A 27,148-nucleotide genomic window follows, 5' to 3' on the forward strand; every position below is an offset into this window, starting at 1 on the left:
ACTGTAATGTATCTTGATTGTGGCAGTAGTTACACAACTCTATGCATTTGTCAAAAATCATAGAACTGGGACAACTCTATGCATTTGTCAAAAATCATAGAACTGGGGCTTCCCTGGTGGCGCAGTGGTTGAGAATCCGCCTGCCGATGCAGGGGACACGGGTTCGTGCCCTGGTCCGGGAAGATCCCACATGCCGTGGAGCGGCTGGGCCCGTGAGCCACGGCCGCTGAGCCTGCGCGTCCGGAGCCTGTGCTCCGCAACGGGAGAGGCCACAACAGTGAGAGGCCCACGTACTACAAAAAAAAAAAAAAAAAAAATCATAGAACTGTACATCAAAAAGAGAAAATTTTACTGTATATTAAATAATTTTCAAAAATAGGCTAAGGTAATTTTTTTAAAAGGAAAAGGCAGACTTCCCTGGTGGCACAGTGGTTGAGAATCCACCTGCCAGTGCAGGGGACACGCGTTCAAGCCCTGGTCCAGGAAGATCCCACATGCCCCAGAGCAACTAAGCCCGTGCACCACAACTACTGAGCCTACACTATAGAGCCCGCAAGCCACAACTACTGAGCCTGCACACCTAGAGCCCATGCTCTGCAACAAGAGAAGCCCATGCTCTGCAACAAGAAGTCCGTGCACCACAATGAAGAGTAGCCCCACTCACCGCAACTAGAGAAAGCCTGACCGTGGCAACGAAGACCCAACGCAGCCAAAAAATAAATAAATTTTTAAAGAAATTAATTAAAAGGAAAAGGCAATTTGGAAGATATAAAAATAATAATAGGACAGATTAAAAACCAGGTCTCTGGAACATGGCCAGGTCATAAAAAGGATCACTCATTTGGGGATGGGTTTCAAAGGCAAGGCAGAAATCTAGTTATTCAAATTATTAAGTAATGTTAGGAAGGTGAAAACGCTAAGCTGCATATGGAGTATGCCTTTGGTCCTGATTTGCCTTAGAGTGAGACAATTCTAACCGTATAACACAATTCCACATCACAAACGAGGACAAAACAGAGATTCATAGGGGTTCAGAAGCTGGCAATCAGGCTGGGTTTTAGTTTTTATTTATACTAGTACCTCTAAATCAAGGGTTCTTAACATGGAATACCTAGATAGAATTCCAGCAGTCTGTGAAAGTGGACAGAACAAAAATTCATCTTTAATTTCACTAACCTCTAACTGAAATGTAGTATATTTCCTTAGGCTATGAATGCATGCAACTAACTGTGGTAGTGTAAATAGGACCTGTATATTTATCATTCATAGAAATCACACATTTTTCCTATCACATCATACTACCATGAGTCCCCTGATATCTTATTTTGCATGCATTAATAAATATTTATAAATCACACATTTGAGGGGTTTTAGTATTTTGATAACTATGTAATTGGTTTCCTGAATAATCCAATGTATTTGATTTTACACATTTAAGATACATTAAACCTTTCCAAATACAAATAAAACATTATTCTAAGAAAGGGTTCATAGGCTTCCCCAGACTATCAAAGGGGTCTATGATAAATAAAAGGTTAAAAATCCCTGCTCCAAATCATCCTGCCCCCATCTTACAAAGCACCCCTTTCTTCAGGGCCTCTAATACTCTTCATACATGTATGAAGGGTCCCTCTCTCCAATTATATAATAGTTTAAACCCTCAACAGGGAAATGCACAGTTTTTTAAGCAGCAGTCAAACTTTTTATGCCCACTGGACAGTACAGTCCATATAAAATTAAATCATATAAATACAAGAAAGACCTTATACATAATAATACACAGTTGAATGAAATGTACTTTCTGAAACTACAGACTGAAATAACCTAAAAAAGTCAATCTACCTTATGTCTCAAATAAGAAGGAATTTAATGAAAGCATATGAAATATGATCTTCTTACTAAGAATTCATGGAGAAGGGTAGGAAGTTTACTTTTGTTTTCTAAATCCTACACTGTTGCACATTGCAGTATCTTGTTTACTCATTTAAAAAGTAAAAAACAGGATCTCAAAACCTCAAAAAAATAAAAATAACTAGGTCACAAATGTTTCTACAGTAATAAAACTCTCCGATTCCTTGGGTTAAATAACAGCAAACGGCCAACCAAGTAAGATATAGCAGTCACTTAAACAATGGAAATGCCCAAATAGTAGGAGGGAGCGAGAGGCTCTAAACTATAAGAGCTACAAATTCAACTGTGGATGCAGGGACAACCGTATTTTTTTTCCTTTTAATCTATCGTAGGAAGATGATCTGGTGAGAACTATGGGGGGAAAAAAAAAAGAAATATTCTTGGAAAATAAAAAAGTAATATTACAGTAAATATTACAATATTAATTTTATTACAAAGGCAATATCTACTTCCTATTAATAAAGTGCACTAGTTAAATATTTTTCCAGTAGAAATATACATCTTATTATGTAAAACAAAAAAGAACAAATAGAATTTGCTTTTCCATATTTCTTATCATTTGATGACAAAATGAAATGTAGCCACACAAAATATACATTCAATTTCAATGTAATGGTATTTCATTTTTATACATTTAATTACCACAATTTTTTAAAGCTTTTTAACAAAAATATAACACATTCAATCTATATTAATTTGCCTTATCTCTACCCACATCTTGGAAATTTTTTATTATGAGCAGTCAAAATTATTACACTTTAGATCATTTTTTCAGATTACAGGATTACTATGTACTCATCACAGGAAACTTGTAAAATAACAAAAAAAATTTCTTTAACTAAAAAAAGAAAACAGAATTCCCCATAATTTCACCAAATAAAAATAAGCACTATTACCATTTTATTTCTTCTATGGGTACTATCTTACATATCAGTAATAATGCTATTAATCAATATATATTAGACTCTTACTCTGAGCTATTCAACTAAAAGCTTTACAAACACTATTTTATTTTATCCTTACAACAGTCCTATTCAAGTAGGGAGGTAAATATTACCATTTTACAAATATGTCAACTACAGTTTAAAGAGCTTAGGAAGGGACTTTCCTGGTGGCGCAGTGGTTAAGAATCCACCTGCCAATGCAGGGGACATGGGTTCTAGCCCTGGTCCGGGAAGATCCCACATGTCACACAGCAACTAAGCCCATGTGCCACAACTACTGAGCCCACGTGCCACAACTACTGAAGCCCGTGTACCTAGGGCCCGTACTCTGCAACAAGAGAAAGCCACCACAATAAGAAGCCCAAGCTTCACAACAAAGAGTAGCCCCCGTTCACCACAACTAGAGAAAGCCTGCACACAGCAACAAAGACCCAATGTAGCAATAAATAAACAAACAAACAAATAAATAAAGTTTAGGAAACATGCCTAGAAGGTCAGAGATAAGTGGCAGACCTGAACCCAAATTTTCAATTACCACCATCAATGTATACATAGAGAACGCTATATTCTACTCTAACGTAATGTCCTATGTCATAAAAATTATAATTTTTAGATTGCTATTTAATATAACAGCATGTGGACGTAACTTAATCACTCCTCTATTGGATCAAATTATTTCTGTATAGTATTCAGAATAGTGTGATGCATTCAATACAAAAAATAAAAACTAGGTAAATGCAAGATTTAGCTTGTCAACTTCTATATTTAAATTAAAATATATAATTCAACTTACTCTTTTACTGAGGCAAATAACTGGCCACATACTGCAACCTAGTGTGCAGCAGCAACAAAGGCAGCCGCAAAGTAGCCATCGTACATTAACAGGAAGGTTCTTCTTAAGACAACTGTTAACTCTGTTGATGCTGGCTTTAAATTCTTCAGGAGCTACCTAAAGAAAAATTTTAAGAAATAACAACACTGCAATATTAATGTCAATAAACATGTCTCATTAGCATAAATTTTTCTAATTTGTTAGGAAAAGACTTTAGTTTTGAGGCATATAAATAATACCTAAATAATTGACACTCACTTTTCCAGTTAATGAAGAAGGGAATTCTGATTCAAATTTGTTGCTCAGTCCAAATCTATTAAAAAAAAAAAATGTTATTACATGTCATTGTTGCAACAAATACACCATTTAACTTAATCAAAGGTCAAGTAAATAGAGTGCAACTTTATACACAGAATAACAATGGAAGTTTGAGACACACTGTCATCAGCAACTTATGAAATGTAACAAGCAATTTTAGCAGCTGAATCAAAACTTTTATACAAGAGGCTGAGAATATACAAAGACATGACTTCTTTGGAGCTATCTTTGTGAGCCAAACAGTAATGTGGAAAATAATACAACTGTCCAATTTTGTCAAAATTACTAAGATTCTTCCAATTAAGTAACAGAAAGCTAAAATCTCTGCTATTAATTACTCTTTAGTTCAAGAGCATTTTGTTAACTCTCAAAAAAGTGATAACATGTCTAAGAATGTAAATTACATTTTCTGAGCTCAGCATACATACACTGCTATTACAGCTACAGAATGTTTTAAAAACACCTGGAACAAAACGGCTACTTCAACTTTCAAATACCAAGACATCTGCTACACATACCCCCAAAGAAATGAAACCAAGGTAGTGCATTTTAACATCTTTAAGCTTTTAAGTGTCTTCAAAGATCATGAGGATTGACTGGGCACTTGACTATTTCTTTGCATAAGTTAGTGGGAAAGAATAAAACATTCATGGACAACATTGGTAATAGCAGACTGCACCCTGGAAATAAAATTGAGATGCTTACATATGATGACATTTAGTGGACCCTGGAGCCAAATTTTTTTTCAGGCTTTATTGAGATATACTTGACATTTAACATTACAATTGCATTAATTTAAGGTGTACAACCTAATGATCTGATACATGCATGCATTGTGTAATGATTACCACAGTAAGTTTAGTTCACATCCATCACCTCACGGTTATATATTTTTTTTCCTGTGAAGAAAATGCTTAAAATTCACTCTCTTAGCAACCCTTGAATACACAGTACTGCATCTTGGGTAGCTGGCACTGGTAAGAGGGATCCCCTAAGATATTCTGTATGAAACAGCTGGTCAGGTCAAGGGTTTCTAACTCAACCATCAGTGGAGCTAGAGAGAGAAATCAAATAAGATAGGCTGTGTGAAGTCAATAAGGAGTGGTGGAGACGAGCCAAGTAGACTATACAATTTGTGTGTGTGTGAATGTAATGAGTCAGATCCAGCTGATTACTGTCACACTAGAATGCAGGCCCATCTTTGACAGGCTGTATTTTTCTTCTTCTAAGTGGAGCTAGAAAACCAGATTCCTCTGCAAAATTTCCCACCTTTATAACATTGTACAAGTCAATCACAACACTTCTGTGGGTCAGGTTGTTGTTTGCATCATGATCTAGACTTCCTTACAACATGTAGATGGTGGCATCTGAGACCATTTTGTCATCATCTTAAAGTACTTTCAAACATTACTTAATAGCAGCATTGAAATAACATCAATATGTCCTTATAAACAATGGATACTATTTATGAAAAAAGTTTTGACACTAAACATAAATTGGCAACCATTACTGTTTAATATAATTCTGGCATTGGTGATATTCTCTTTCTAAGACTCTGAGCTAAACCTGTTTTTTTCTGTGGGGGCCTCAGAGCAATGTGGTTCTACTTGAAAATGCCCCTACAGATAACTCACCTACAACTGTAAAGGCCCTAGCATGAGGAAGAGGTATGCAGTGCTCACTGACAGTTCTATGAGGTCTCTAGATGATGGACTCCCTTTTCATCTATTTCCCTTAGAGGAGATACCATTCAACAAATGTTTATAGAATACTGGACCTTCTAGATTATACATTTCCATCTCTTGTGTTATCTCCCTTGGTCTGAAGATCTTCTCCTTCAAGCAATAGGTTTCATTTCAACCATGTTTATTATTGCAATTAACCATCTCCTTCCAACTTGTCCTCAAATTTTTTAGAAAAGCAACAACCAGATACCTCCAAGTCTCCTAAAGATAAGTATCTTCCCCTTCTATCTTCAGCCATTACATATTTGGAACAGATTATTTTATCAAATACCTATAGTTTGCCAGTAAATATGCTAATTTAGAGGGAACAATCCAGTATGAGTATAAACCTTAATTTCCTTTCTTTTCCAAGCCTGGACACTTCCTTATAATAAGGCTGAGTGTTGATGCTTTGCCCAGGGAGCACTACCAGCTAATTGCCCTGCTGTTCCTGCAAGTGAGGGCTCCTTTTAAGTCAGGCTAGTAGTAGTTATTCTTCTGAGTAAGAACTAGCAGTTCCAAGGACATTCTTTAGGCACTCTCCTCTTCAGTCATAATTTTGTTGTGTCTTAACAACAGACAGTAATCCTTTCTCTTTCTTCATCTCACTCCCAAAAGAATGACATCGTTCACAATAGATGGGAGTGCTTAGCTTTGCCACCAGCCTTCCCTTCTTCCCTTTCTTTCTTCTTTCCTTCCTTCCTTGATTTATTTATGGCTGCGTTAGGTCTTCGTTGCTGCGCAGGGGCTTTCTTTAGTTGCGGCGAGCAGGGGCTACTCTTTGTTACAGTGCGAGGGCTTCTCACTGCGGTGGCTTCTCTTGTTGCGGAGCACGGGCGCTAGGTGTGCAGGCTTCAGTAGTGGTGGCTTGAGGGCTCTAGAGCACAGCCTCAGTAGTTGTGGTGCACGGGCTCAGCTGCTCCACGGCACATGGGATCTTCCCGGACCAGGGCTCAAACCTGTGTCCCCTGCATTGCCAGGTGGATTCTTAACCACTGCACCACCAGTGAATCCCCATTTCCCCTCACTTTTGTTTCCCACCTGCTGAACAGGAATACCTGTAAAGAGTGGCAAGAAGATGCTGCTGTTGAAGGCCTTGGAGTCTCTGCAGCGCACAGGAGGGAACCCCAACTGCAATCTGCTTTCGCTTTAAAAATGTTTAAAGATATTTAACATTCAAATCAAGTACTTCATGATTACAGGCAGATTGAGCCATGATACCCAGGCACCCTGGGTTTCCTCATTTCCATTTGGAATATAGTACTCTACTATATTCAAACATTTGGGTGAACAAGGGATGTTCAAACATTTGGTGTCAGGACTTCTTTGGTCTCTTAAATCCTTGAGGACCTCAGTGAGCTTAAGCTTATGTGATTTAGATTTATCACTATATTTCAGATTATACATTAGAACTGAGACATCTAAAACATTTAACATTTTTATTCATAAATGAGCCCAAAATGCTCATTTTTATGCTAATAAAAATAATGTTTTTATAAGAAATATTTTTCAAAACAAAAACTTTAGTGAGATTTTCACACATCTCTTTAATGTCAGACAATGGAAGACAGATGAATTCTCACATCTCTTTCTGCATTCAATCTGTAGTGATATGCTCTTTTGGTTAATGTTTATAAAGAAAATTGAGTTTTACCAGATATATAGTTGGAAAATTATATATATTCTTTGATACTATAACAAAACTTGGTAAGTGCTACCTTATTAAGGATTTCTTGTAAGGAGGAAACAAGCTTTATCAATGAACTTTGAATACTATGTTCAATTAAAATCCACTGTATATCTTGTATTTTAAATGGATTTTTTTCTTACCCATACCTGATTTTATAACTTCATATATTTGTCCCTTGGAAAATACTGGTAGATTGAGTTATGCAGATTTCCAAATGTTGACACACTTCATCGTGTGATATCAGAATCATCACATTCATTAATATGATCACTGATCTCATCGTAAGTACTGAGAAGTTGTCAAGCTCACAGAGGCAGATGTAAGTTTTCCCAAATTCCAATTTTCATCTGAAAGCTGGAATTATTGACAACAAATGCTATCAGTTGTTTTACTTGAAGTGATAGTCTTGCTTTACTTAAAAAAAAAAAAAAAAAGTCTGAATGATAACTAACCAGCACTATATAAACAAAAGAAAAAAATGGTTAATTTGAGCTACCACCTATACCTTAAAACTAACTTCAAAGCATATTATTTTAATATATAGAATGGATAAACAACAAGGTCCTACTGTATAGCACAGGGAATTATATTCAATATCCTGTGATAAACCATCATGGAAAAAAATATGAAAGAGAATGTATATATATATGTATAACTGAATCTCTTTGCTGCATAGCAGAAATTAAAAAAACATTGTAAATCAACTATACTTCAATAAAATAAATTTTAAAAAATAGATGACTTTTTTCCCCTAGCTTTGAATGTTACTAATGGAGATAGGCAATGGCTATGGATTTTAATAGGTGTCCTTGGTAAGCATAAGCAATAAAAGCAGAAGGAAAAATACAGGGAAAAGTTGGAAAGGGGAAGTAGAAGGAAAGAGGGAGAGAAGAAATGAAGAAGAAAGTAAGGGTTGGCAAAGTGCTACCAAAAACTGTTTTATGTACCATTCAATACCTATTAACTGTCAGTCCATTAGATGCTTGAAAAATGTAGACATGTGCTACATCTACATCTATTCCTATGACCTGAAAGACCTTGTCCTTAATCACTCTTAAAATACTCATGGCTTTAGAATTGATAAACGATTTAAACTATTTTCAAAGAATGACATACATGACAAGAAGATAAAACACATTAAACAACCTATTTTACTCTTACCTATTACAAGTTTACAAGTCTACTAGTACTTGGAGAAAAAGAGAAATTCATTCAAATCAAACTATTGAGCACCTTCTATGTAACATTTCATGATCACAAAGTCCTACAACAGAAGGCTTATATAGCTTTAAAAAATTTTTTTTAAGAAAGAAAGCATGGGACTTCCCTGGCAGTCCAGTGGTTAAGACTCTGCGCTCCCAATGCAGGGGGCACGGGTTCAATCCGTGGTCAGGGAACTAGGATCCCGCATGCTGCACAGTGAGGCCAAAAAAAAAAAAAAAACAAAAAAGAATGGAAGCAAGCACATACGAGGCCAATTTTTACTTTTTTTTTTTTTTTTTTTTTTTGCGGGATCTTAGTTTGCCGACCGGGGACTGAACCTGGGCCCTCCCCCAATTTTTATTTTTATATAAATTGAGGTAATTTTCAAAGCTCTTACATCTGGTAAAGCTCAGCAAAGGGACTGCAACTTAACACCTAAATCTAAATGGAATCTTGAAATAGGCTTGTTTTACTCATATCCCACTTACTTCCATTTCACTGTCGCCTCATTCCTAAATCTACAGCAAAAATTCAAAGAGGAAACTAATCTGCTACCCTGCACTCTCATCGTCATCTAACTTAGAACCTCACTTTCCTGATAGATCGTTCCACTTCCAAAGCTCTTTTAATATTTAACTTTGGAACCCCTGATCTATTGATCTGCTACCTGGATACCTATTTACATCTTCTCTTTAAAAAAATTTTTTTCTTCACTTCAACCAAAAATCCTGTTGAAGTGACACTTTTTCCTTAGAAATTCTCAACTATAGCTCATTCCCTGGAGTTCATCTTCCAGACTCCATCTCCCATGTCCTCACAATACCTGACTATATTCTCTCTTGCATAGTCCTTATCATATCTCATTATGTCATAAGCCTAACTCCCTACCCTGATAGTCAATGAGTTGGTTATAGGTAGGCACGATATCTTAATAATCTTTATATCCTAAATGTCTGGTCCAACGCCTGATAAACATTCATGAAATATTTGCTAAATAATTTCCAAGCAAAAAATGTCTACATTCCACTACGTCTTCATTGCAAACTTCCACACCACTGCTCTCTCTTCCTCTGATGCACATGATTTCCACATTGTTCCAAGCCCAACCATCATTTTCAGCCTTCCAGTTCACTCCCTCTGTGTTGGGGGTCCCCAAGGCCACCCTCCGATTTGATGATTCACTAGGAGGACTCACAGGACTCAGCATACAGTCCTGTGAGTATAAATCTATACTCACAGCTAGATTTACTACAGCAAAAGGATACAAAGCAAAATCAGCAAAGGGATAAGGCATATGGGGTGAAATCCAGAGGAAACCAGAAGCAAGCATGCAAGAGTCTCTTCTCAGTGAAGAACACAGGATGTGCTTAATTCCTCCATCAACTAGTTTTCACAACATGTGTATAATGTTGTCTACCAGGAAAGCTCGTTAGACAGTCAGTGCCAAAGCTTTTACCATGGTCTAGTCACGTAGGCCCCCTCTACTTAGCATGTACCAAAATTCCAGACTCCCAGAAGGAAAGCAGGTGTTCAGTATACACCATAATGTTTGTACAAACAGTTTAGGCACAGTGAGCCATTCTTATCAATTCTGGGCATACCGGGAACGCTTCCTAAGTCCAAGTTCTCAGACAACCAACCAAAAGCCGACACAGCAAGCAAGGCTTTTTAAGGATAGCAGTCTCAAGTCTGCTGTGCTCTTTTTTGCACAACTTCACACTCTCTAATGACACAGACATTCACATCACAGTTTTTTCTTTCTACAAGAACTCTTGTCTTCATCCCAAATAATTCAATACTCAGCACCAAAACCTAACTGATTAACCGACCTTATCTATTCTGAGGAAATTCACCTCTATTTAATTCAGTAACCCATGCCATAATTTTGAACTGTATCACCTCTGAAATTCTGAACTGTAAATTTCTCCTCTTACCACTACCATCAATCATTTCATTTCTCCCACCCTTATCAAATTTGTTTTTTTGGCTCTGGTTGTAACCTACTCCTTACCACTCCTCCTTGCTTTTCTACTCCAAATCTGCTCCTTATGACTCCACTTCATCCTTTATCTGCCAGAACTACACAATCAATTATTTAACCATACTCCAACAAAACCCTTTATTTTCTGCACCTCTAGAGTGTCTCTTGTCAATCCAATTCAATTGAAATGTTTACTTTCTTCACTTCAATTCCCACTGCCTGGAGCTACAATAGAAAAAAATCACTCAAATTATTTCTAACTTCAGTTAGATTAATGCTATAGCAATCTCTATTCATTCCTAATCAACTCCCTTTTCCATACTTCACAATTGCTCCTCTATGTGCTCAGCCTTATCCTCCCAACCCACTTTTCTGCAGATAACCATGTTTCCTTAACTCCAACCAGAGGAAAAAAGATCAAGAACATAAACTGCTTTGCCTTCTCTCCCTTTCATTTTTAGATTTACCTATGACTTCAGTATCTTTACCATCTTTCTCAATGGAGGCAAACGAATCATTTGCTCCTGGTTGCATCTCCTTCAGTCTCCTCTGCAATCCACTCATTTCTCCCTCTCTCTGGCTCCTTACACATAGCTTACAATCCTGCATAAGTCTACCCAGCCTGAGAATCTGAACCCCTATTTTCTTCTCCCTCAAGGTATGATGGCATCCATCTCTTCTCCTTCCTCATCCAGTGTCGAGTCTTCCACATTCACCTCTTTATCTCACCTCCCATTCATTATTCAAACCACTATAATCCAGGGTTTAATTCACATTTCTTTACAGATGAGACTGCTCTCAACAGAACAGTTGAAAACACTCTCTTCAGCGAGTCCCACTTCATATAGCATGCTTTCTCCTAGCAAAGAGCTTGAGTACCAGAGTGGCAAATCTTTTACTTGTTATTCGCTACAGCAAATACCTCCTTTGCTGTGCCAACCAAACAATACTGTCAGATAAAGTTTTAACAAAACCATCCTTTTTTATTAAATGGATAAGAAAAGCCACACACTTCATGTTTGTTAATATTACTACAAAATATCATCTTTAATGGTTTTGATGTGACATAAGTTACTTAGTTTTGATACTACCTTAGTTCCAGTTTGGGGGGTGGTGGTGCTGGTTTTGTTTTTTTAAGTTTGGAGGGAGGTGGGGTTTGTTAACAATGAAAATGAGAGGTATGTTTCAGTTTAACTGGACAGCATTATAAATTACTCCTTTTATCCATTATGTTCCTTCAAGTTTAAAGTTTTAAAATATAATAATAATAATTTAGTTTATTCTAAGTCATAGTACAGTGGGCCCTGGACAGTAATGGAAAGGCCAAATTTCTTAAAATAATTCGATATGCTGGAAAGAAGAGTAATGGGTAGGAAGCTGAACTCCCTTCAAACCTAATAACCTAACATTCTATTAATCCAAAAAACTAGAAGTAGCACTTAATAAGTTTAAAAGATATAATTCAAGATGGGTAGCATCTTAGTTATCTACAAAGACTAATAAATGAAATAAAAATAAAAAACACTTTATATTGGCAAGAAGGTCTTAAGATGGAAAATATCATGTACTGTCGGTGGAACTATAAATTATTACAACCATTCCAGAAATCAATTTGGCATTAAAAATATTTATACCTTTGGCACAGTAATTTCTCCTTTAGGGATGCTGCCTAAAAAATAATCTGAAATGTGAATAAAAATATATGCATAAACAAGTTCCCTGAAACTTTATTCACAATAGAGAAGAATAAAATAAAATAATGTGAATGTTAAGTAAATTACAGTATCTCAGCATAACAGAATATTAGACAACTATTAAAAATGAAGTTTGCAAAGTAACATGGAAAGTACATATATTGTTAAATAAAAAGAAAATACAAATACATACATATAACATATGATCTAGAATGTAAAGGAAAAAAACTTACAAAATGAAAGACCCTTCAAGCACACAATTCTTTTAAATACAGAAGTACAAGAATCTGATTTCTTCAACTTTGTTCTGTGCTATGTTTATTTTCCTTGTTTCTGAGTTGCAGTGCTATTTTTAACAGTGAAGGTTTTAAAACAACAGAAAGACTACAATTGTATGAAATTAATTATGATATACCAATTTGAAAGACACTACACAGCTCAAAACCATGTACACTAGAGAGTAGTCTGTTACTCTGCGTGCCTGACTAGGAGCTCCCTAAGCTCTGGTGAATTAGCCCACAAACAGGCATCTGCTTTAAGAACAGCTAATTCCTGGGCTGGCTAGCAGCAAATGGGATGGCAGGGCCTACCCAACTTGGACAACATTAACTAACTCAATCTGATCCTCTTTCTTGAGGTATGTGAATAAGAGACAATAGCTGGTAACATGAAGCTTAAGCGGAAGCGGAGATATAGTAAAGTCATGAATAAGTAGACGTTAAAAAGATTTTAAAAAACAAAAAGAATAAGCTGAAGCCAACAGTAAGCAGAAACTATGAGACAGAGGGAAAAAGCAGTCTGCCAGTTCACGACTGCAACAGCAGAAGCTAGAACTGAAAGAAGGTAAGTCGCTGTAACAGACCACTAGACCAAAGGACACATGCTGCTGAGAAAAATGACAGAATAACTTCATCACCAGAGCTGCACTCAATTATCCAAAATAATAATATTCCAGTCTCCCTGAAGTCTGGCTATACAATGGCAAAGTTTCCTGTCTTCTTTAGTCTCCATGCATTCTTACAAAAAACGTGCACTGCTTAAGGCCCCCTGGGTGGTTCTGTTCTTTGAAATCTAACAGAGCCTAATGTTTCAGACTATTTAAGAACCTGTACTAATATTGGCAAATGTTCCCAATATGTTAAATGAAAAATGCAGAGTACAAAATACTTTATAAGTATGGTCTCAATTTTTAATAAAAATATTTATATATACACAGAGAAAAACAGAAAAAGTTTATCCATCAAAATATTAATAGTGGCTAACCCTAGGCAAAAATGTTATGGGTGACATTTCATTTTCATAATTGCATGTTTTCCAAATTTTCAATAATTACATATATTAGTATTTTAAACTAAACAAAATATTTTAATAAGGACTAGGAACAAACACACCAAAATATTAAATGACCTTTTCCTCTTGGTGATTATAGATGGTTTATTTTCTGCTTCACTGGGAAGTACTACTTTCCAATTTTTAATAATCTTTATGTTTTTCATTATAATTAGCAAAAGCATTAAACCTGAAGAAAAAGTAGATGATTAAAGGAGTTTTGTTTTTACTTTTAACTCAGCTTAAGGAAATATATGTGCAATTGACATGTCTAGATTTCAAGATAATTCTACTAGTTTTAAAGTGTATTTTAGAGTATATTTTAAGGATTTTTAAAGTATATTTAAATATATATTAAGTATGCTGTAAAGAATTTTAAAATTAAATAGAAAAAAATAATTCCTAATTCCACAACAGAATCTGAGAGCTAGAAAGGACCACAACTATCATTTAATCCAAACATTTAATTTTACAGATAAAGAAACTGATGCATAAAAGGCAAAGAGCTTGGGTCTCGTAGCTAATTAATATGTAGGATCTAGGCCAGAGCCTTATTCTCCTGAACCCAAGGCCAGGGCAATTTCTACTACAGGACAATGCCTCTAATAACTTTCTCTGTAAGCACAGAAAATGTTTATCTCCTTGAACTAGAAACTCTAAATTGAGAAAATATTTGAGAATTGGAGGGAAAAAACTTTTTCCATCAAACAGAAATTATAAAACTAACACATAACAAATGTGAAAATTCTCATATGGATCTAGGGGGAAAAAAATCTGTTTTTGAGCTTTTCACATTTGTATCTAAAATCCCAAAATGTATAGGATTTTGTTATAAGTGTTTTGTTGATGAATAATATAGAGAATGCTTAAGTTTGTTGCGCTCGTTCAATACAATAAAAGCAATTAAGCAAACAATACTCTGGAGCCAGACTGCCTTGATAGAAATCTTGATACTGTCTTTTCTAGATGTGTCACTTTGAGCAAGTTTACCTTTTCTGAGCCTCAGTTTCCCTATTTATATACCAGAGATAATAATCACCCCTAACTCATTAAATGAGTTCATATACATAAAGCACCAACAGTGCACAGCATAAACTCTGTATGTTTAACTGCTTTTATTATTATAAAACAATGTAAATGATGCTTAGTTTTTATTACGTTTATCATCCTTCTAATAAAGTTGACAATATTATCATTTAATGTCCACTATAGATAATGCTAAGTTAGAGAATGTCCAGATCTCAATGACTTCACAAATATCCTCTTCAAATAGCTTAGCAAATAGAACAGCCAACGATAAAACTGGCTACAGTTAACTGTCAAAGATATTCCAACTTTCTGCCAACCTCTTCAAGGTCAGGGTAATGTGGAGGAAACAGGGTACATAGAGAGGTGCTGGGTTCAGGAAAGCCAGGCAAAATTAAACAGTTGTAGCCATCATGGGCAAGCATGAGGCCAGGAATCCAGGCAGGTGAGACAAAGTTTGAAAAGCACAAAGAAGTTACTGTGGTGAAAATATAAGAGCAACACAATGGAGAGACAGAATGCCTGAATTCTAACCCTGGTTCAGGTATCAACTAGGTATATTATCTCAACAAAGCAAATCTACCTTCTGGTTTTATTTGCCTCAGGTAAGACAACATGCTTCTCAGGGTCATTTATGGCCCAAAAGTCAAATGCAGTCTCAAAGTTTTTAAAAAAAAAAAAAAAAAAAAAAAAGGCAATATTTTCTGGGTTCACATTTTATAGGTGGAACAGCTGCTGTAAAAAAGGAAGAAAGTTTTGTTTTGGTTTTTTTTTTGCGGTACGCAGGCCTCTCACTGTTGTGGCCTCTCCGGTTGCAGAGCACAGGCTCCGGACGCGCAGGCTCACGGGCCCAGCCGCTCCGCGGCATGTGGGATCTTCCTAGACCGGGGCACGAAGCCGTGTCCCCTGCATCAGCAGGCGGACTCTCAGCCACTGCGCCACCAGGGAAGCCCAGGAAGAAAATTTTAAAGCTATTCTTGTCAAAAAAGTTTGAGAGTTTTCCTCTTTGCAAGAGAAGGTTGTCTAAAGTTTGTACTCTACCAAGCCTGGCTCACCTCACGTTCTGACAAAGGAAGCACTATGAAAAAAGAGAAAGCACAGAGTAAGGGGAAGTAGAGGAGTTTTAATTTTAAGTAGAACGTAGGGTAGGATGCATTAAGATAATTGTGGAAGATTTGAAGGCGAAGGAGTTAGCCATTTGGGTATCTGGGGGGGAATATTCCAGAAAGTGGAACCAGCCAGTGCAAAGCCCTAACCAGAAGTGTGCCTAGAATAACTCAGGGAATGGAAAGGAGGCTTGTGTGCCTAGACTGGGGCAAACAAGTGAAAAGAATGGTAGAAGTCGGAGAAATGGGCCAGATCAGGTAGGGTCTTACAGGCCATTAAAAGGAACTTTAATTCTGAAGATGGGGAGCTTCAGGGAGTCTTGATACAGAAAAGAGACGTGATCTGACTTATGTTTTAAAAGAATCACTGTGGCAGATGTACCAAAGAGACTGTAAAGGTTGAGAGGCAAAGGTGGGAGCAGGGGGAAGAAAAGTATTGAGTACAAGGCAGAAGAGAGAAAATGATAACTCACACCACCAGTACAGAGGTAAAAAGTGGTCAGATTTCGCATATATTTTGAAGACGGAGCCAAGACATTGATTTCTTGACAGATTAGAGGCAGTGAAAGAGAAACAGGGACATCAAGAATGTGTCAAAGAATTTTTAGTCTAAGCAAGTAGGATGCCAGGTCTGTCATCAACTGAAAATGGGAAGGCTGCACTTGAAGCTGATTTGGGGGGAAGATTATAAATTCAGTTTTGGATATTTTGGACTCTTGAGACACTTGACCTGTACAAATCTATAGACTAAGAGAATTTTATCTTCCTGTCGATAAGACAACACATATGAACTAGAAATTTCAGATTCAACCTGAACACATGGGTTATACAAATGGCAAGTGAAGACAACACTTATTTCCTAATGCTGAACTCTGAGCTCAATGGAATCAGCTTTTTCGCTATTCTGGGAGATGAAGTCATAACCATAGAAGAAATTAACAGATTTCAATGCATAAAGATCACACTTTAAATTTACCTGCCTGCCTTAATACACATGGAAGGAGAGAACTGAAAGTGTACTATATTTACCCAGAATATACAGAACCCCTGGAGTTGGAGACATATATATGTATCATAATATAACTCTAAAAATTTTAACTGTGTGACCAAATTCTATACATTTGGGTTCAACCAGCTCTGTGAAAGTATAATCTCATTCATAAACTAGTGAAATCAAAAATTTATTTAAATCATGTATTACAATCACTCTATCATAACCTCATAACTATATACAGTTCTATAATATTCTAGCATTAGAATTTTACTAATTTTCAATTATTAAGATTATATTTTCAAGTATTACGAGACGATTACATATGTTAAGCAATAAAGTTATGTAAATTTATACTGATTAAATTTCATGGTATTAACGTCTGATGATATAGAGATTCAAGTAATCCAACCCAACCACTTTACATTATCTGTACCAGACCAAGGAAAAATGACTTTATATATCTAATTTATATATATCCTAGAATATTCTTCATATTTATACAAATACTATGAGCAATACAAAGATAAATTATGTTCATTTGTTCATTTAAGAAATAATATATAGTTGAATTGGTTTATAGTACAGACTACCAACATATCAATTTCAAGTAACATTTATAATTGAATAGTTTAGAAAGGGCAGAGAAAGAAGGCTGGATACACAGGAACTCCTTCACTGCACTAATCAAGGACTCCATTGTAATTATCAATACAATGCAAGATCAAAGAGAATAAAACAAGATGCTCTTGCAGAAAGCATACAGACATACAGACAAGACAGACAGACAAATAGAGATAGAAACATTCACTTCTTATCAATCAAAAGAACAAAGGTAAGTTAACACAAAGTCCAACCAAGTCTACCCTAAGTAAACTTCACTTACTAGATGTAGGATGGAAAAGAGCTCAAGAAGAAGAAAACCATTTTTCCAGATCTTTGAGAAAATTTCAATCCTTATGTAGACAATTCAGTTTTAAGTGTAAAAATGTAAAAAGCACAGTGTTTTCCTCAAATCTAATGAACAGATCATTGTCAAACATCACACATCTTGTAGCTAAAGGGTACAAAGGTCCTCACTTCAAAAATCCACGATCTTGGGGGAAAGCCCCTCTCCACTTCTGGCACATGCTGTTCTCTTGGCATACTAGCTGCCCAGTGGCAGCAGAACAGGAAATGTAGGTATGCCATCAAGATAGTCTCCAGTCAACAGTAAGGGCAGCCACAGTTCTTTGACCTCACCCTCCACAAAGCCAAAACAAAAACCAAAAACAAAACAAAAAATACCACAATTGGGGAATGAGGTGGCAAAAGTGGCCAATGCGAGTTCTGCCATACCTCATAGGAAAGTTGCTAAATTTGATGGTTTACAGCCAGAACTGAAATACCTCCTTTATCTAAAGTCCATCACCCTAGACCAGGCCACTATCATCTCATCTTTACTGTTCCAAGAGCTCCTAACTACTCTTCCCAGTTTCACTCTTATCTCTCTGCAATCCTTTCTGGCCCCTACCTGAGCTCGTCAACCTCATTTCAAGGCACTATCTCCTTTGTTTCCTACATTCTAGCCACAATACAGTAGTATCCTTACAGTTCCTCAGGCAAGCCAAACTTATTTTGCTGTTCACCAGACCTGCAATGCTCTTCACAGGACTCTTTCACCCTTCCTAAATGTTTCCTTCTCAGAGGGGTTCTCCCTAATCACATTATTTTTTATCAGAGACTCTAATGGTCTCCTTCACAGCAATTTTCTCAGACATAATTTGTCTATTAGTTGTAAGCTCCAGGAGGGCAGAGGAACTATGCATGTTTCATTCGTAACTATATACCCAGAGCCTCACATGATACTTAGCATAAAATTTAATAAATACTTGTTAAATTACTTATCAGCAAACCTCAGTAAGACAGTTGATAATGAAGGATTAGTCAAAAGTACTCTGAGCAAACAAGTACCTTAAAATCCAAGTATTAAAATTCAAGCATCTAAATCTAGCACTCAAAACCAACTTCTCTTACTTTACACGTAGCTCTAATAAGGTTGGTTGTCTCATTTCCAACCTACAGCTGATCAATTAGAAAGAAAAGAAGAACGTAAGCAGAAAGCAAAATCTCTCACATGTGAAATTCAAAAGAAAGTGCCATTTAGAGAAGATCCTCAAACCCCAAAACACCTCAACAGCCTCGAAGAACATCACTGTGTACCAATCTGTTAATATCTTCTTTTGATTAAATGTTTCCCCTACTCAATCAGATAATTCTGATTTATGCTCAGGATCTTGCTTTAAAGCAGGAAAGCATATGTCACATTTTAGACTGATTTCCAAGAAAACAGTAAAGATTAACCAAAAATATGCATGAAGGGATAAATATCAAAATATATGGTAATCATTTGCTGAATGCCTACTATGGGTCCAGGTAATCAGATAAATTATTTCTGACTGTCACACCTAATCTCTGAGGTAGATATCCCTTTTGCAGATGAGAAAACTAAAGTTCAGAAAGGTTAATGGTTACAATTAGGAAGTTTCTGAGAACTGAAATCAATCTGCCTGACATCCAAGACCACACTCTTTCCACAGTACCATTTATTGTTTTCCAAATGCATCTGATATAAGAATCACCCAAGGTCTTACTAAAAATAAAAATTCCTAGTCTTCCCCTAAAGATTCTGATTGGGGATGTCTTGGGTAAGAACCTGAAATGTGTATTTTTTTAAATGTCCTTAGTGATTCTAATAATCAGGCAAGTTTAAAAAATATTGTACTGGGATTAAGCTAGACTGCATGAACATGGAAACACTGGCATAAGACCTGATTTTACAAGTGGATTATGAAACAAATTATGAAAAGTCACCAACAAATCTTACACAAAAGATACTGGAGTAAGGATACCTAACAGCATCAGTTGCTGTTATATTTTAAAGCTTAATTTTATTGAGAATGAAATCTTAAGTAGCTTTATAACAGATCTGAAAGCTAAGCCAGACATAGATACTAGAGAGACTTAAAGATTCCCTTCTCAGTATATATTTAGTCTAATATCCTAGGTGTTTAACCTGCTAGGAATATAAACTCAAGTTGGAATTCAAGAGCAGCTCTCATATAACATTATTATTTAGAGTAATGTTATTTAGAATAATAATATTTAGTATTTGATTATTTACCTTCATAAATAATTTCATATCATTGACGTTCCACCATTTAGTTCCTATATTCCACTTAGCTAGACACATATAATCTTAAGTACTAGTTAATTTCACATCTGTTGGCAGGCAGAAATCCCACATTGAACTGTTTGGACTGGAATATCATGTGAATTTCAAATTCAAATACAGTAAAATTTTGAAACTTCAGTTTACTACCATATTTCTCATTTCTTCAAGAAAGTTTACCCATTGAGAATTTTTGGCAGTTAATCCAGTTAAAACATTTAGCATTTTTTTCTTCATATTATCAGAGATACGCTCAATGCTACGTTCTAAATCAAACTAATTTCCTCTCAAATTATAAGGAGTAAGAAAATTCTCTGGGGAAAAAAATATCTACTTTAAGTTGACAATTCCCTCACATTCACCAAACTTTGTTTTTTAAGAAAAGACATCAGCCTGCCCTGTGAATCATGTGGAGCAAATAGAAGCCCAGACTTAGGCATCAACCCCTATTCTTCTCTGCCTTTGGTATCCTGGCTTCTCAATTCCCTGGCATTCTTATTTTGTTATTTTAAAATGATAGGTACATGACATGGGAATTAATTTCCTTTTATTCCTATTTACATTGTTCCTATTTTCTTCCTCTCCTCTTAGGCAATCAATTAAATGTATTTAACATGCATCTTTTCATTTGTATGTGTTTTTACAAAAATGAATATGTTTGTGCATGGATTTTTAATAAACGAATATATACATTTTTTAAAAAAAAAGATAAGCCAGAGAATTTCCTGGCGGTCCAGTGGTTAAGACTCTGTGCTTTCACTGCCGAGGGCACGGGTTCAATCCCTGGTCAGGGAACTAAGCTCCTGCAAGCTGCACAGCATGGCCAATAAATAAATATATAAAGTAAGACAAGCCATGTATCTTATAAATGTGATTTCATAAGAGTTCTATTGTAAAGTATTGTTTGCCTTCATTAGTAGGTACAGAAAAAAGAAGAAAACAGTTATTCCTTTGACAATTCTAACAAGATCCAAAGATGTATGCAATCACCTCATTTACTTAGAGAACATTTCAGGACCTATAACATTCCAGACACTATATTAAGCAATGGAGAAATAAAAACCAAGAAGCATAATTTAATCTTTAAAAATGGAATAATTATGTTGGGTGGAAGAAGGGAAGTGGAAGTTATAAAGTTTAAAACAAACTGTTAAACTAAAGTGAATCTGTTATTTGGGCAAATCATGTTCAGGTCTCTTGTTGCTAACCACAGAATCTAATAGCAGTCTTGATCCAATACATTTCAAGACAATTTTTTTTTAACTCTACCATCTGAAAGGTCAATACACTAAAGTGTTCCTGTGATGTCTCCTATGCAAAGATCCTATTGTATCCCAAAGTGTTTCCATATTTTTTCAAGTCACATTTCTAAATCTTTCAATTTTCCACAGCTTACCTGAGATGAAGACAAAGAGAGTGATGTCCCACAGCCATTGATAAAAACTGGTAAAGGATGAGGAATTATTTGTGGACATGACAGGAAGATTATACCTCAGAAGAAAGTACCCGAAGACACAATAATTTAGTGAAATTAGAAACAAACTTCAGTAAAATAAGTTGGCTCTATGACAGGCCTTATGTTAGAAGTCAAAGATTATACATGCCCTATGAAAGCTCCAAGTTTGATTCTGATATGGGAGGGCATGAAATGAGACAGGAACTAATGTCAGTTATAATGATAGTTTAGATAGGAAATACTGGCCTAAAACTAGTTTTAAATTCTAATATTTATATTAACACATCGCTATCATCATTGTGAAAAATCAAACTCTTCAACAAATGATCATTATATTTTACACAAATTTATTCTAAGGGGCAAAGAACGCCATAATTTAAAAATATTAACCAATTTGGCCAATACCACCTAATAAGTTAATCACTTTTCCCCCCTCATTTTCATTACATAATAAAATGAGAAAACACACACACACACACACACACACACACACACACAAACACACACAGGAAATCTACTTTTAATTGAAGTGGGACTTCAGACCTTTTAAATTACATGTACATAAACATTATGCAATAACAGGAGCTTATCATTTCCCTCTCTTCCTTCAAATGCCACTTTCCTCAAAATATGCTTCTGCACAAGATTTCTTCCTGTTGGAGATGTCACCTTGTTTCATATTGCTACATGCAAATCCAAAAATGAAGGAAGTTATTATACTCATCTAGAAGAATATCAAGAAAGAATACTGATCTTAATGGAGGTACACAGTTTAAGCCTGATTTGGGGTCAACATGAAAATATTTTATTAGAAACTACATTAAAGCAGGCTTAGTTTAGGCAAATTATACATTTTAAATACTTACGTTCCCAAAATCTGATTATGCCAAAAAAGAAACCAAGAACTGCCTGTGTAGTAGAAAATGGAAGGTGACTTAATTTCTCAAGTCACTATAATGACCTGCCAAATTACGTCATATGAGAATTTAGTGATGTCTAAAATGAGAGTAATATTATAATGATGTAGTAAATCATAGGGGGAAAAAAAGAGTAGAAATATTCAACTATAAGGGTCTACTCAAAAGTGAAATCTGTGAAAAACACTTATGGATGGATCTATATCTTTTCAGATTGATCTGGATTACAGATGATTCTATACATTACACTATAATTGACTTTCAAGGGAAAAGGGCTCTGAACAGTTCCTTAGTTTAAATAAAGGGGTAGGGCAGCTGCAGTGATAAGCTTAACCAGTCTTATTATAACTATTTTAATAGCTCTTCCCATTTATACTTGATTTTTTTTTGATGTGGACCATTTTTCAAGTCTTTATTGAATTTGTTACAATATTGCTTCTATTTTATGTTCTGGTGTTTTGGCCGCGAGGCATATGGGATCTTAGGTCCCCAACCAGGGATTGAACCCACACCCCCTGCATTGGAAGGCGAAGTCTTAACCACTGGACCGCCAGAGAAGTCTCCCATTTATACTTAAAGGTAAGAAAAACTGAATATGCTCAAAAGGTATAGCAACCCATAAACACCAATTTCAAAAAGCTTTATAGGTGTTAACTGGGCTCCTATTGGCATAGTAAGCCTGTGAATTATGTATGACAGAGTCATGTAAAAACAGTTTTGCATTACTGTTACTATATTTATATATGGCAACACAAAACAGGATTAGGTTTTCAATGCAGAAAGATTCTTATTAATCCTCACTGAAATATTTCACACAGTAATTTAACCTCATACAAACTGTCTAGAAATGGAAAAACAAGACTAAAGTGAATCACTATGAGGTTTGAAAATGGCAGTTCGGATTTCTTAGTACTGTGCTTTACACCTGTGTTTCTCAAAGTGGAACACTGTGTGTGTGAATGATAATTAATAAAGGCTAATATCTATTGAGCACAGTACCATACGATGTGATGAATTCTTTGCATGTATTTTCTCAATTAACCCTTAATAATTTTAACAGTGAGGGACTATAACTATCCCCATCTTAAATGAAAAGTCTTAGATAAATAATTTACCCAAAAAGTGGCAGAGGATAGATGTGAACCCAGAGCCTAGAACCAAGGTAACAGGAAAGAAAGGGAAGTTGCTGAGGGAGAGAGCTGAAAAATTAACTCCCCTGGTAGAAAGGCATACTGTTTACTGGTGGCATATAGTTCCTCTTATACTCTGGAATAGTGGTTTTCAATCCTGGGTACATATTTGAATCACCTGTGGAACTTTTTAAACAAACTATGCAAGCCTGCGACACTCACTCAGATAACTGGCTTTCAACTGGGGCAAAGACAAGGCTTTTTTTTTTAAAGCTCCCCAGGTGATTCTAATGGGCAACTAACATTGAGAACCAATAATTCTCTCCACTCTGTTAACCTCTCTAAGCAGCCAACTAAAATCAAATTTACTAACCACCTATTTGGTTCTGAGCACTTCGCCTATTATATTTTCCATCATGCCCAAGAAAGTACTTAGCTTTTCTTTTCCTTAAACAGAGGAAACGTTATAACCATAGTTGCACCTTTTAAAATAAAATTTTGCCAGCTTTTCTTTGACAAGAGGAATGTAAGGGGCAGGGTGGGCAGACAACATGATAAAGTTTGAAAACTCTTCTTTAAGCACTCCTAATAGGTTTAAAAGAATGTAAAAAGGTCCTAATAGTCAAACAAAACTTAAATGGCAGGCTCTGAAGACTTAAAAATTTCTGTGATATATGTTAAAAAAAGATTTAATATCCCACTATATTTGGTTATATTTCTTAATTCTGCTGGTGATAACAGTTAAAATACTAAGTAACTGTTATTGTGGTGATAAATTCCATTGTCTTCTCATGGCACTGTGACAGCACTCATGCAGCGTTTTCACCCTGGTTAAGTCACCTGAATATAAACTAACAGGTGCTAAAGAAATCAAAGCATTACATAAGCACACCCAAACAACAATATGGCTGGTCACATCATGCATCGAGAAATGCAAGAGTTTTGCTGACATTCTTATATGAAAAGTCTTACTGTTTCACTAAAAGTTATTCACTGCACGACCCACTCACCCTAAACCAAAAATATAATGAAAAGTGTTCCAGGCAGTCTCTGACTTGCTGGCCCTTTTATTTTACTAAAAAGGTGAAGTGGGGAGATATCTGACAAGCATGAAGTTTGACCTAGGATTTGAACAGAGATCTAAAATGAAAAACAGTATAAATACTTCAAGTTGTACAAAACTCTGGACTTCTCAGAGAAACATTACAGAACTTCCTGCTTCCGGACAGCTCATTATTTGGTTCAAGTCTTCACATTCCTTTATTAGTCATGACCTTTCAGAAAGCTTTCCTTCCTTATTGTTTGAATAATATTGCGCTTCTAAAATGCTGCCAATTGGACTTACAGGAACCCTTATCAAATGAAGAAGCCATCCCAGAGATCATGCCCAAAGGAGGGACTTAGATTACTGAGAACCCTCAGTAACCTGAGCGGTGTGTGCCCATGACACAGATTTTTTTTAAATTATGTGTAAGCATACATCGTTCTGCATCTTAAATATATATGTTCAACTATACTTTTAAAAAATCATATACAATTACAGGAACTTGCACTAGTTCCGCAGAAACTGACTCTGCAAGAAACTGGGAAGACCTGTGGGTGTGTGAAATACACAAGGACAGGGAACCACTCATTACCGATCCTCACTGGGGTCTCACCCGGCCCAGATCTGGCCTCTGAGCCATATGTCATTAGACTCAAAGGCACAGACGAGGAGACAGAAGCACAGGGTAACTGGATGAGAAAACAAGTGGAGACACCTCAGAAATGCGTATTTCCACCCCAAAGCTGAAGGGGTGGCCAGAAGGGCAGACCCTGAAGAATAACCTTCCTTCTGGGATCCGTCAAGGCGCCCAGGCCCGAAGGGCCTACTAAGAGAGGTGCGGAGGGAGGGAGGGCAGCGTCTGTGCCCACTTCAGAGACCGAAACCAATGAAAATAAAGCAAGTTTTCACTTCCTGGTCGCCTACTCCTCCCGCAGGCCTCCGACACCAGACGCACACCGGGGCGAGAGGGCTCCCGCGGAGTAAGGGGCCCGCCCCAGCCCTGCACCTCCCATCCTCGCCCTCGCCCTCCTCCGGGCCTTACACGGTGACGTGACCGGAGCCGCGGACCACCACCGGGTCCGGCGAGTACTTGAGCAGCTGCTCCTCCAAGGCCCGCTCCTCGTCCTCCTCCTCCTCATATATCTCGTCGAAATCCGCCATCCTGAGCCTCCGAGGCCCCCTGCCCGAAGGGGCCTGTCCAGGGGCTGAGGCCGGGATACGGGCTGGCAAGGCGGCGGAGGCTGAGGGGAGTCGCTGCCGCGGGCTCCGAGGCCGCGGAGTTCACTCTGGGCTGTCTCGGCGTCGGCTACAGAAGAGATGGGGTCCCGGCCGTCGCCGCCGCCATTACCGTCAGCAATAACAACAACACAATGTCAACATCCGCCCAAGAGCCGACACCTCCACCAGCGCCGCCGCCGCCGCCGCAGCAGCAGCAACTCAGGCAACCACAGCAACAGCCTGCGCCTCCTGCAGCGGGAGCATCGGGCTACGGCATCGCGAGACTTAGAGGGAGGGCGGGCGGGCGAGCGGACGCGCGGTCGCGCGAGCACGCGGGCTGGATGGCGGGAGCGCGCACGTGAGGCCTCGCACGCTCCTCCAGGTCGCTTTCGTTCCTCCACTTCCACTCGCCGACAGCTCCTCGGACGCGCGCTCCCGCAGGCGCGGCACCGCCCCCCAGCAGAGGGGTCGTGGACCCGCAGGGGGGTGTCTCTGGGAGCTGGTGGCGTTGACCCCGACTCAAAGAACAGATCTCTGAGTGTCCAGTGGGGCACTTAGTTCCCCAGAGTAATGTCTAACCGAAACAACCAAAAATAAAAACCCTGGTTGGAATAGAGAATTTATTGTGTATGTGGTTGCCAGTTTATCTAATAATCGAATCTTACTTTTCGTCAGTTTTTTTAGTCTGTGATGAGAACCAGAGTCTGTACTTTTCCAATTTGAGGAACCCAACAGACACACTGCAAATATTTTTTGTCCACTATAATGCAGGGTTTTTCAAAACATGTCTAAAATCAAACACCTTGTCCCATTATCCCCTTAAATATAGTCCAGTAGATGAGACCAATTATGCTGATTTTTTTTTCCTACAAGAAAACTCATTTTAGTCATGCCATGAAGCAAAATTGACAAATTCTCTGGATTCCAGATTAGAAGAAGCAGTTTCCTGCCCCAACTTCCTCACCAGCCATAACCTCTTTTCTCCCTTAAGAACTTAGGTAATCCCTAAATTCTTAAGCTCCTCCCAGGAAAGGAAAAGTGAAGGAAGGAGAGGGGAGGTATAGTTTAATGGATTCCCCTTACCAGTCTAGACTACCAGTAAAGGCTTAAGGTTCACATTGGGCACTTGGCTTCATAGTCAAGAACCTGCCCAGGCAAATAGTTCAGGAGCAGGAGTGGGCTCCTGAGAGAGTCCAGGATAAGGGACATACACTGTGCGGGCAGGAAAGGGTAGTCATACCCAGTGCTGGTGAGAATATTCTCCAAGTACAGTGTTCACTTCTACCAGTTTAGTTGGGTCATTGTTAAAGTTGAGAAAGTGCTGGGGAGGGCAATTAGGACAGTGAGTGAGAAATGCCAAAGAACCTCCTACTGGTAATGGTTGAAGAAAATGAGCACAGTTAGCCAAGAAAAGATGAAGGA

General features: G+C 37.3%; 1 protein-coding gene across 1 annotated transcript in view; it reads right to left on the bottom strand.

Moving 5' to 3' along the window:
• CHIC2 (cysteine rich hydrophobic domain 2) overlaps positions 1-26,013 on the bottom strand; it is a 44,500-nt gene extending 18,487 nt beyond the window's left edge. The window contains exons 1-3 of the mRNA XM_059067667.2: positions 25,551-26,013; positions 3,946-4,000; positions 3,649-3,804 (exon numbers count right to left, since the gene is read on the bottom strand). Coding sequence (XP_058923650.1) covers positions 3,649-3,804; positions 3,946-4,000; positions 25,551-25,669 — 330 coding nt within the window. The 5' untranslated portion in view covers positions 25,670-26,013. The remainder of the gene's footprint in view (positions 1-3,648; positions 3,805-3,945; positions 4,001-25,550) is intronic.
• Positions 26,014-27,148: the final 1,135 nt, after the last annotated feature.

Source organism: Kogia breviceps, chromosome 6 (assembly GCF_026419965.1).
Source record: "Kogia breviceps isolate mKogBre1 chromosome 6, mKogBre1 haplotype 1, whole genome shotgun sequence".
Taxonomy (NCBI): Eukaryota; Metazoa; Chordata; class Mammalia; order Artiodactyla; family Physeteridae; genus Kogia; species Kogia breviceps.